Source organism: Glossina fuscipes, unplaced genomic scaffold, assembly GCF_014805625.2.
Source record: "Glossina fuscipes isolate IAEA_lab_2018 unplaced genomic scaffold, Yale_Gfus_2 0, whole genome shotgun sequence".
NCBI lineage: Eukaryota > Metazoa > Arthropoda > Insecta > Diptera > Glossinidae > Glossina > Glossina fuscipes.
The window spans coordinates 15,345,642-15,357,181 of NW_023998414.1; the positions used below are offsets into that span (position 1 = coordinate 15,345,642).

At 33.5% G+C, this 11,540-nt stretch overlaps 1 protein-coding gene across 3 annotated transcripts in view; it reads left to right on the top strand.

Moving 5' to 3' along the window:
- The window catches only part of LOC119638910 (midnolin homolog), a 76,781-nt gene that overhangs the window by 39,674 nt on the left and 25,567 nt on the right, over nucleotides 1-11,540 (top strand). For all 3 annotated transcript variants that reach the window (XR_005247505.1, XM_038036014.1, XM_038036027.1), the window contains one exon: nucleotides 5,920-6,007. Coding sequence is in view for 2 of the 3 variants with exons in the window: in XM_038036014.1 (XP_037891942.1) it covers nucleotides 5,920-6,007 (88 nt within the window). In the remaining variant the exon portion in view is untranslated. The remainder of the gene's footprint in view (nucleotides 1-5,919; nucleotides 6,008-11,540) is intronic.

The window sequence follows — 11,540 nt, forward strand, 5'->3', positions numbered from 1 at the left end:
ATAGTTCTAAACCGAGATTGGAAAACATTTCAAATAATATTAATAAAAATGTGGAGAAGATAATTATAAAGGGAAAAAGTCTAAAGTTGCGAACGCCCGCTTGTGGACCTCTTCGAGCAGCAATTGAGGAGATAATCATGGGTTACATTTACGGGTCGAGTCGTTACACAATTTAAATCTTTTTGCATCGTCTTGACTTGAACGTTGCTTAGAAGAAAGAACTTATCTGATACGAATAAAGTTTTCAAAGTGAGAAGAGTTCCGTTGAAGCATTCAAAAGAAAACAAAATCTTGCTTATAATTTTGAGCTGAATATGCAATTGGTTCTCCTACTCGAACTTTTAACTTATATATCGATGCGTCATAATTTTCATATGTTCACTTTAAATCGCGGGCATTGAAAATTCGATCCGACATGTGAATGCTGGCAGTTTTCTTGTTTTATCTGGAGGGGGAAAAAGATATAAATAAAATGCTAAATTTCTAGGATTGCAATCGGAAAATTACCATAAACCTTGACTACAAGATTGTTTAGCGCTCGTTTCCAAGTTCTTGAATTAATTAAAGCTTAACTTTTGTGTTTGTGGTTTTTTCGATTAAAATCGACTCCAGGCAACCGCTTCCATAGTTAATAATTACTTTAAATGTTGTGGTACCTTCTGCGCTAGTATTTTATTATTGTGTAAGTGTATGTATGCAAAATGGTACCATATAGTGATCGGCCTCAGTTTTGTTTTGGTACCAATCAATCTTTGTTGTGGTACCATTTAATAAAAAAAAAAAAAAAAAAAAAATATTAAGCAAAGTTTTCTAATGGAAATCCATTTACCTTGGAGAGAGTTCATAGATGTTAACTACATGCACATAAAAACAAATAGGTGCCATAGCAGCATCGAGTCAACAGAAATGCACAACAAACATATTTAGCAAAATCTAGTTGATAGGTAGGTTACCCCATATACACGCTCATACATACGAACATAATATTGTTTACCGACAAACTATTAACAATGTAACCAAGTGTACCTTGTTGCAGTGTAATGCTATTTTTGGACACAACATTTGCGTTGCTCACTCTCGATAACAACATACCTGCATACCGCCGACACGATAACGTAGCATAGGCTTTCGCTTACGTATTCCCCTTTCGGCCTGTGTTTTTCAAGTTATTTGTTTGTTTCTTACAGGTTGCTATACTTTTTTGTTGCAGTCAAAACAAAACCTAATATATTATTAACACAGAAATATAATTTCATTGTTTTTCAATAATAAAACCATTGGTAACCATTGTTATTTAAAGTTAACTGCTTGTAAAATAGGTGTGAAGGGCAGTATTTGCTAAGAAAAAAGGCCAAAGTTCAATTTTTTTTTTTCCTTATATACGTATTTTGAAACAACTTATCTAATTTTCAGTTGAATTTTTCCATAATAATGCACACACGCTCACAATGATTAAGAAAAATAACTATATTCTTATATCTAACCAAATATTTTCATCTTTGATGACAAAAGGGCTCAAAAAGACCGTCAGCAATCTTAATGTTCATGAAACTCGTGGGCCCAATGCAGTGTCCGTCCTTGGGCTCAACGAGAGTACTTCGTCACTCGGCACAGGAAGCGTGCAAAATACTGCTCAGGCATAAGCTGTTTCGCCTGTGGAAACCATGGTCAACTAAAACCTGACGATATATCTGAAGACAAACAACTTCATCTATCGTCATATCAGTATCTTACTCTCTCAAAAAATTCATCTGGCGATGATGCAATAGCTAGCTTTACTATAAAGTATAACCGAGTTTTAGATGTATTGGAAGCATTCAATGCTAGATCGCATGACGTATTAATTTCCCATTTTCAATAACAATTTCACGCAATTTTTATCGAGATTCTTAAATAACCAAAGCTCGATAGGTGTTGTTATTTACGGAGTAAGTTAGCAAAAGTTTCCATGAAACGGCACGGCCCCCTTGACTTCAGCTCTCTCCCTCTCTCGGCATATCACTCTTCTTCTTCTTGCTGCTCAGTATGCATTTCCTGTGGATCATGGAAAACCCTATTTACGCGTCTGCCGACGATAGCTCGTTCTCCCCGACCATGCGTTATTGAAACGCAAACTAAAACCTGTATTACTAGTCATAAACTCGTCCGCGACTTCATTGGAATATCAAAATGGGCAATCGGAACGAATCTGTGCTCTTTTACTGCTTTAAAGAAAAGGACGCTTCGTAAACATCAAAATACAAAATGACGTTTGCCGGACCGAAGATGTATTCGAGGTGTCAAAACAAGCATTAGAGAATTTATAGAAGGGAGCAAAGTTTCTGTTTTTACACAGTCTTTATCTGATTAATTTTAGAGTATAATCCACATGAACGGACGGGTGCCGAGGTGATAAAAATATATGCAGAATTCTCGATCCACTTGAGACAACATATGCATAATATTTATTGCTTAGGTCCAAGTATTCTCAGGGCAAATATTGTGCAAAAATAAAAGAAATCTACCCAGCAACCAAATTCAATGGTAGTTCATGTTTTGCGTTTTAGTTTCGAAGAAGGTTTTGGAAAACGAAAATCATCGTGTAGGAGTTCGGAAGCTAACGAAATAGCGTAAACTACTTTTTTAATTGCGTTCGTGAAATTTTGACTGAAATTTCAGGCATCAAAGACATTATTGAAATATTATCAATCATCGTATAGCGGAGTTGCGACCACCAAGTCGGCGTTCTTGAGTTCACGTCTTCCTCAACTCTTTCTTTTTCACTACTTCTTCTTTCTATCGCTCGCTACATAAGCGACATCTCCGAATGATAGGTCACAGCAAAAAAAAAAAAAAAAAAAAGGACCGAAAAAGGAAAGAGAAAGGAAAGAGAAAGGAAAGGGGAAAAGGAAAAAAGCAACAAATTCACGTTCATGACATCACTTACTTAACTCGTGATATCATCTTGTGAGGATGATTTTTGTTTTCGTGTCTTTTTATACACCTAAACCCTTTGGGAAATATCCAAAAATGATGCAGAAAGATGAACATGGGGGGTAACGAAAGTTTACGAACGAAACGAAAAATCGATTTTCCGAACATGGCTTTAGAGCCGTGACATTAATATTTTAAGTGGACTGGATTATTTCGCAAGGATAAATAAAAAAAACCAATTGAATATAAAAACAAAAAAAGAAATTCAGGACAATTCATGTATCTGGAGTGACTTATTGAAAGCTCTTTTCTTAACCTTTTCGTATTTCCGAAACCAAATTTACCGAGGAATGCTTTCTTAGTCAATTAAAGGCGTGAAGAAGAAAAATTCGTTAACAGTGTATGAAAGAAGGGCAAGTTAAATGCGTTGACCAAGTTCTATTCTGGGCAGCAAGGCTTTAAAGGAAAATTAAGTAAAAAAATAATATGGCCCATAATAACGGCCCATCGTAATAGGTTATTGAATACCCTACACATCTTGCAGCTATTCATATAATGACTTATTAAAATAAGGCGAAACATATTTGCATATCAAATTTCATCAAAATATCTTAAAAATCGTGTCACACAAGAGAACAAGACCGACAGAAATGGGGCGGTGTAGACACATTTTGATCGATGCAAAAAGTGATCCAGAATCAATCGGTGCAATAAAAAATGGATCTATCCGCCTGAGTGGCCGAGTAGGCAAGAGTCTCGACTATCAACTCAATGGTCGTGGGTTCAAATCTCAAGTTCGGTAGAGTTTTTAATAAAGCCGAAAGCCTTAGAAGCTAGTGCTTTAAGACTTTAGTCTTAGAATTTATCCTTTAGCTAAATTTATAATAATAATAATAATAATAATAATAATAAAAAATGGATCTATCTCACATCGCTCTAGATGTTGCATACATTCGCACAAATTTAATGTATCCTTGTACCGCAATTGATGTAGGGTTACACCCTACAACATTTTCATAGCATACGCGTGGTATGGTGCATTATTGTATGATCTCTGTTGCAATAATTGTTTCCAGTCTTGACGTTTATGTGAGCTTCAATGTTCTCCATAAGTCTGAGGATTTGCCTCAATTAATGAATTGCGTGATGTAAACAACTCGAGAAAATTATGCTTATAGTATATACGTATATATATATATATATATATATTCATATATAGGCGTACTCGTTTGTGTCTCTGAAGTGTTGATTAATGTAATTACCTTGTGTTTTCCGTCTTTCCGTCCTTAAAATTTTATATATTTCTCTGAAGACACACGTGTCATATCTCTCTCATTGACATTGTTGTTGGCAATATTGCAGGTGTTAATTCGTTTAGACAACATAACACACACAACATCAACATTTTTGAATTGGAAGAAAAAAAAAAAGAAAAAAAAAACGCAATAAGCAACAACAAAAATTTAAATATACCCAAAATTTAAAGCAAGACCTCAATTCGAATTTTTTAATTTTTTTTTTTTTTGTTATATTGGTAAAATTGTTTATTTTAATATTTTGTATCTTTAGCATTTACTGTTAAAGGTTTAAGAAAAGGTTTGCATTGTCTGTTTGCTTAAGCAAAGAAATGGCTTTGTTATCAGCATAAAATTAATATTTGCTAAGGGTCTGAGGAAACTTCGACTGATTGCTGATGAGGTTGTTGTCAGCTAAAAACAAAAACAAAAAAAAACAAAAAAAAAGAAAATTAAAAATAAATGATAATAAATGCAAATAAAACGAAAAAGGTGTCATTGACTTGACTAATTTAAAAAAAAAAAGTAGAAATTAAACAAGGTGTACGTACATATATGGACAAAAAAGAGAGGTTACTTTCGTTTTGGGGTTGATTTTGATTACCCCCTCGTTCGAATTTCATTAACATTCCTATCCAACTTGGATAGGAAAACTGGAAGAGATGATGGGACATTTTCAATTTCATAAGCGAAAAGAAATCACATTTTGGCGAATACTGATCGACAAAATGTGGTTCGGCTTTATTAAAAACTGAGTTGCTAGTCGAGATTTTTACTTAGTCGGCCATTCAAGCGGATTTAGAAAAATTAATAACGACTTATTTACCTGCATCGCAGCTTAAGTAACCAAATCGTTTAAGTCAAGTCCGTCTGACTGTCTTCCCTTCTGTCTGACTGTCAGACTGTTGTGAAGGCAAGGTTTAAAGATTTTCTCTTAAGAAAGCAAAAATCGTCGTCAGGTCAAACGTGAAAATTGCCAAATTGACGCAAATTGAGGAAACACCAAAAAAAAAAAAAAAAAAAAAAAAAAAAAAGAGAAAAAAAACTGTTTTCCCCCTAAAGGAATTAATGCATGCGACCGATATTGATCGGATATGTGAGATGTTCTTTCAAAAATCAACAAAAACGAAAATCTCTTACTAATGTTTGGTGGCCTTTCTTTGTGCCAACTGTACATCATCTCAGATTTTTTTTTTTTTTTCTCATTTACTTTTAATCCTAAAAATGCAATTATCGTAAAGTCATTTTTAGTATTCAAGTGAGAAACTTGAGATTTTATTTTTATATTTTTCAAAAATCGTGTTTATGTTTTCTTCGCTTGCAAGGCATTCTCAATTGTACAAAAAGTTGTATTCAAAACGTATTATACGCCAGATACGCATATTTTATGAGACACTTTAGTGCTTTCTTTCATCGTTTTCGTTCGTTTTTTAATTTTAACATAATTAGCTCTTTAAACATAACACCGCTCATTGTCCGATTGAAAATTAAGTAAGTGTGTAAAATGGACGCACGGTGGTCACAGCGGTGTGAGACTAATTAAATTTTGAATACAAAAATGTAGTTTGTTTTGGTTCCAGTATTAATGGTGCATACGAAAGAGCACAACAAATGCATGTCCTAGGTAACGGTTTTAAATTTTCAATTAATTTTATACTTATTTTCTTCTTTTTTTCTTGCTTTCATTCTTTGCTTTATTTCTCGTTTGCAGAGAACTTCAGGATGGGTCGTTGCGCGAAAACAACTTAACGGAGGGTTCGAAAGTTATTTTAATACCCAATGTAGAAACTGGTCTATTGGTAAGTAAGAGTGAATTGGGCTTCTCCCTGATATTGTTAATATGTTGTTATGCAATTTTTTAATTTTTTTTATTTATTTCTTAACTTGGGCTCTCGGCCATTAACATTTAATAATTTCACTTTAGTTTGATGCTCTTGTTCTTTTGTGTTCGTATTATTGAACGTATTCGTACACTAGCCTATGATAAACATTTTATTCAATGTGTTCAAAAGTACGAAAACTTGATAACTTTGAATTCTGGGCACTATCTCCTCCGTAGTAATTAAATCAAAATCAAAGGAGTTGTGTTTTCTTAGCAGTTTGGCAGTATTGGGGGGTCGTCCCCGATCATAAGCATTTAACGCTAACGCTAACGCCTACGCGTATAGTTCCATTATTTTCTTGATCCTTCGCAATTTTTGAGTCTTGCGAGTTGGACGACTAGTTGAAATGATTCGAATCTTTTCAGTGAGCATTCAATTTGTCTATTCCATGACGATTAAATTGTATTCTTTTCGATAAGTTTGAAAAGTTCAAATAAAACAAGCGAAAACACACTATAGTCGTCCATGGCCGACCATTGCACACACGAACTTGCACTCGCACTTCCTTTAATACAGTCATTCATCGTATAAGGTCCAAAAGGTGATTCGATCCGAATCATTTTCAATAGCGATCTATTTTGGACCAAAGTACGTTCGTCAACCGAATCCCAGCCAAATATCTGGAAAATTCTGATCTGTAGGTTGAACACAAGAGTATAAGATAAGTAGAGAGAGACAGATAGGCAGATGGACAGAAAGTACAATAGAGAGTGAATTTATTTTTGTGGGGGTTTTGTGTACCGTTGCACAAACTTAATTCGCGCTTGTACCACAAGTGCTGTAATATATGTAAAAACAAAACAAATCTGAACATATTTCATCTTAATTGAAATGATGTCATAAATACCTGGCAAGCTTTACGTTTCGCTACCCAATTCTTTGACAGAAACTAAGCTAAAAGGTCTCTTACATTGATTGAGGAATATCTGCTTTACTTTGGCTTCGCTGATGATTATTTGATTATTTCATGACTTTTTCCGGCTTATGGGCATATAAAAAACTTTTATGAAATAATTAAATATTTTGAAAAGCCCAAGCAGTTTGCATTCAGCTGGCGCCGCCGCGGTCTTACTATTATGTTTGACACATTATTCCTGTTTTCTGTCCATTTAAGGTGTTTAAACTGTCCGTTTACATGTAATGTATTTTGATCGCCTGCTGGTTTTCAATATTTATAAGATTGGGTGATTGTCAATGGTTTTGAACACCTCCGAATCTTTAATTATTACTTTATATATGCTACAGCTACAATCACAGACATCGACATGTTTATCAACTTTGTACCTGCTTTTCATCACGCAGGCGGCATATTAAAGTTGCCCAATGTTTGTAACGCATAACAGTAACTAGCGAAGTATATTATATATATTGTAAACGAGGCTGAATGGCATTATCGATTTAGTTACGTCTGCCCGTCTATTTATTTGTAGTCATCACCATTGTGTGACGCCAAATTTTTGCCTTAGGAGAGAAGTTTTTTTCTTCTATTTCAATAGAAGGAAGAATAACAAAATAATAATAATCTAAGTATTGAAAAAACTATAATTTAAGTAGTGAGAAAAAAAGAAAATTGCTTTCGAGGGATATGAAAAAATGGCATCACCGCACTTTAATCTAAGACGCTCTACACAAACACTGATTTTTGGATATGTTTATGGGGCGAGTATTTGAATCAATAAGCTCAATTTGCGACCAAAAAATAGATAACTAGCGTTTAAATTAACTTATCAGAAACATCCGACACTTTTCTCTTTATAATTAGTTTCATATATATTTTAAAAGTATCATAAAAGATTTGAATGAGAAGAACGAAGATTACTAGAGACATGCTCTGTACGGTTTTGAAAAATCGTCGGCTTTAAACCCGGCCAGTTTCACTCAAGCATGTCCGTCCATCCATCTGTCAATTTGTCTGTCTGCGCAACTGCATGGTATGTGTGGTAAATAACGTTCCGTTCGCAAAAATGAAGATATTCGCAAACAAACTTGCAAAAGGATTTGAAAATGTCCCAATATTTTCAAAGACCACGCCTACAACGTCCAAACACGTGTATGTAACAAAAACTGTTTACACATTTTTTCTCGTGTCTTGGCTTGCTATTCATAAAGTCCAAGACATGCCCTATATAAATTTCGCCTTTTATTCTATTATTATTATTATTATTATTATTATTATTATTAATTTCGCCAGAGAAATAAATTCTAAGACTAAACTCTTAAAAGCACTAGCATCTAAGGCTATCGGCTTTTATTAAAAACTCTACCGCAGTTGAGATTCGAACCCACGACCATTGACTTGCTAGTCGAGATTCCTCGCCTTCGGCTACTCAGGCGGTTAGATCCATTTTTTATTCTAAAAATGAATGAATGAATGAAAATTAATTCCTTTTTTAGAATCACGGTGATGGATATAAATAAAGATTCAATCACGACCAAATATATTATTTTCTTAGGACCTTGAAAATGTCTTATCTATTTTAAACAGTCTACACCGTTCTCTTGCCCTGATGATTTTTTTGTGGAATATGGTACTTTCGCCGCGTCTGCCAAAGATCAATAGGTGAATTCGTAATTATCATCAGAAACTTGGCTCGAAACTTTCAATTTCCTAGCACAAGCACTCACTCTCGTCGTTTCAACGAAGCTACTTCCATCTGGCACTTTGTAAAAGCGGTGCACAACACCCAGACGGACGCTTCAAACACTCTTTAAAGTACGTACACTCTTAGTCACTATCAAAATCTGAATCGATTTTAGCATGTCCGTCTGTCTGTCTGTCTGTCTGTATGTATGCCTCGCTAATGTCTCTACTAAAACCTGCACGCAGGTTGATATTTAAAAAAATGCTAAAATGGTCGAAGGAAGCGTCTTCAGGACAATATAAACTGAGAACACCTATGTCTTGCAAAGAAAAAAAAAATTGTTTTTCGCTCATTACTCGACCAATACATTCATATTTTGTGTGTCTTAATATGTAAAATATATACAGGTTTCAGTTTCTGTGTGATTTTAAATATATATATATATGATATATGATCAAAATATTGAATGATTGGATCTTTGCTTCACTTCGCGATCAGGTATCACACATTAGTCAGGTGGTAGGCATTAAAAGATTCAAATCAAACCGAATATAGCCGTTCTCTTAAAACCTTCGTTTCTTTGAAGCAAGGCTTTGAATATTTTATTTTTATTTTTAATTTTTTTTTTTTTTTTATAAACGATAAAAAAATTAAGAGAAAATTTCAAATTAAAATTCATTGTTCGATCTTTTGTTCATTTACTTGTTTGGCTTTTTATTTTTATTTTATCTTTTTATTTTATTATATTTTATTTCTTTCTTTTTTTTTTTTCTTGTTCCGTTGTTAAAACGACAAATTTTATAAGTACGATAGTCAAATATATATATATATATATATATATATATATTTTTATGTATATATTTTTAATTTAACTTAATGAATTTCTTTGTTTAAACACGAGATGTAAAGAAGTATAACAAATATTTATATTAAATTTTATTGCACAGCAATAAACCCCAAAAAACATTTTTAAAACAAAGGAAATTAATTTTTTCTTAACTAGAAAGCTGTTTTTAAACAAATGGCACAACTACTGCTTTCGCTAGAACACTTAATTAAAATAGTGGAGTCTACTTAATCACTGTTCGCTCTCTGCTCATTCGTTTCTTAACAAACGTCAGACTTGCATAATTTCAAGTCTTTTTTGAAGAGTCTTTCAGCTAACCTTTGAAATGCCTTTTGCCCTTTCAAGCAAACTTGAGTTCGGAAGTGCGTACATACGTTTCCAAGTTTCCGCATTGTTGTGCCATCAATCGAAAGCGAGAAAAAAAAAACTCTTCTTTGATTTGAATCAGATGTGTAATGAAGTTCTTCGCAAACGTCCAGGGAGTGCCAAAATTTACACAAGACAGCTTGAGGCAGTGATTTACGTTCATCAATCGTGAATTAATTAAAGAAAGTCATCCTTATACACATCCTGCAGGATAAAATATCGAAGCAGTTCGCAAGAGTGTCTGCTGGGCTCTCTCTCACGCGAAGTTTGCATCGAGTTGAGTTTGTTGCATGGTTTATGGATGCTGTTCGAAGCATCGAGGAGAGTGCCAGGAGATCGCTGAATATCATTGTAGATAGCATATACCTCTATATACTTTATGGATCGATAATTTTTAATTGTAAAAACCTGGGTCTTCTATGCGAATTATTTCTTGCGTGCATTTTGGGGACATGCTGTAAATACTTCAAAAAAAGCATATTTACCGGATACTTAACAAGAAGTCGTAACTTTCAAATGTTTATTATGTGAGAAAAGAAATTTGATAAAATGTAAGAAAATTTCTTCGTAATATATTCATTCACTCATTCATTCAATCAGACTTTCCATCAATATTTAAAAATGGTCAATTTATACAATTGTATTATTTTAGTTACACCGTACCGCATATATATCTATATATATATGTATATATCAAAAATAGAAAAAGAAAAACGTGCAATTTTTAACTAGTAGTACCAGTAATAGCAACAGTAGCAGCTGTTCACAATTGCAGTGCTTTTCCTTTCTATATTTATCTGACTGTATAAGGTTTGCGAGATTTTTTCGTTTCTATAAATAAATAAGTATTCAAGATATTTATCTTGACAAAAAGAGAAAAAAAAAAAAAAACCGAACCGAAAACAAACAAAACAAAAAAAGTAAATAGATAACAAAAATAGTATAAAATCTCTTATGTTTTTGCGGCGAATTTGCTTTTTCATTGCATTTAGCTTTATGCAAACAGCGGCAGTCAAGTTTTAGCATATAAATCATTGATTGTTGTTATTAAGAATTTTTGCTTTAAAATGGCTTTATCCAAAATTCAGCCGTCTAAACCTTTGTTTTCAATCGCCTCTGGTATACTACAAATTGTTATTGTTCGGCCAAGTTAATAAAGCAAATAATAGAACGCTTTACTAAATTATTATAATAATGAATAATAAAGTAAGAGACTTCTTCGGCTTTGGCGGAATCTTGCAGTGCACCCAACGCTAGTTTGTGTGTACAAAAGTAAAAAGTCCATTGACTGTTTATACCGATCATCGTGCATCGTATCAAATAATTCTTCGCAATAAATCGTGGCGAAAATGCTATTAAACTACTGTTAACTGAAAAGTGTGTTTATTTATTGGGTGATTGACAAATTCTCGGACCAAACATAACTAGAGGTAAACGACAAGAAGAAAATTTCAAGTCGAATCCTTCTTTTCTTCTACGCCATATTAAATATCGCATAATCGCAGTTTCAACAAGCAGACACACTAATATCTTTTAAATCTATCACTAAGCATATATATAGCCCACACATGATTGCCGAGGGATTTTTCTTTCGATTCGTGACAAATATCCAATTAAGAAGAGTGACCCCATCCATCTACCTATGAAATTGTTT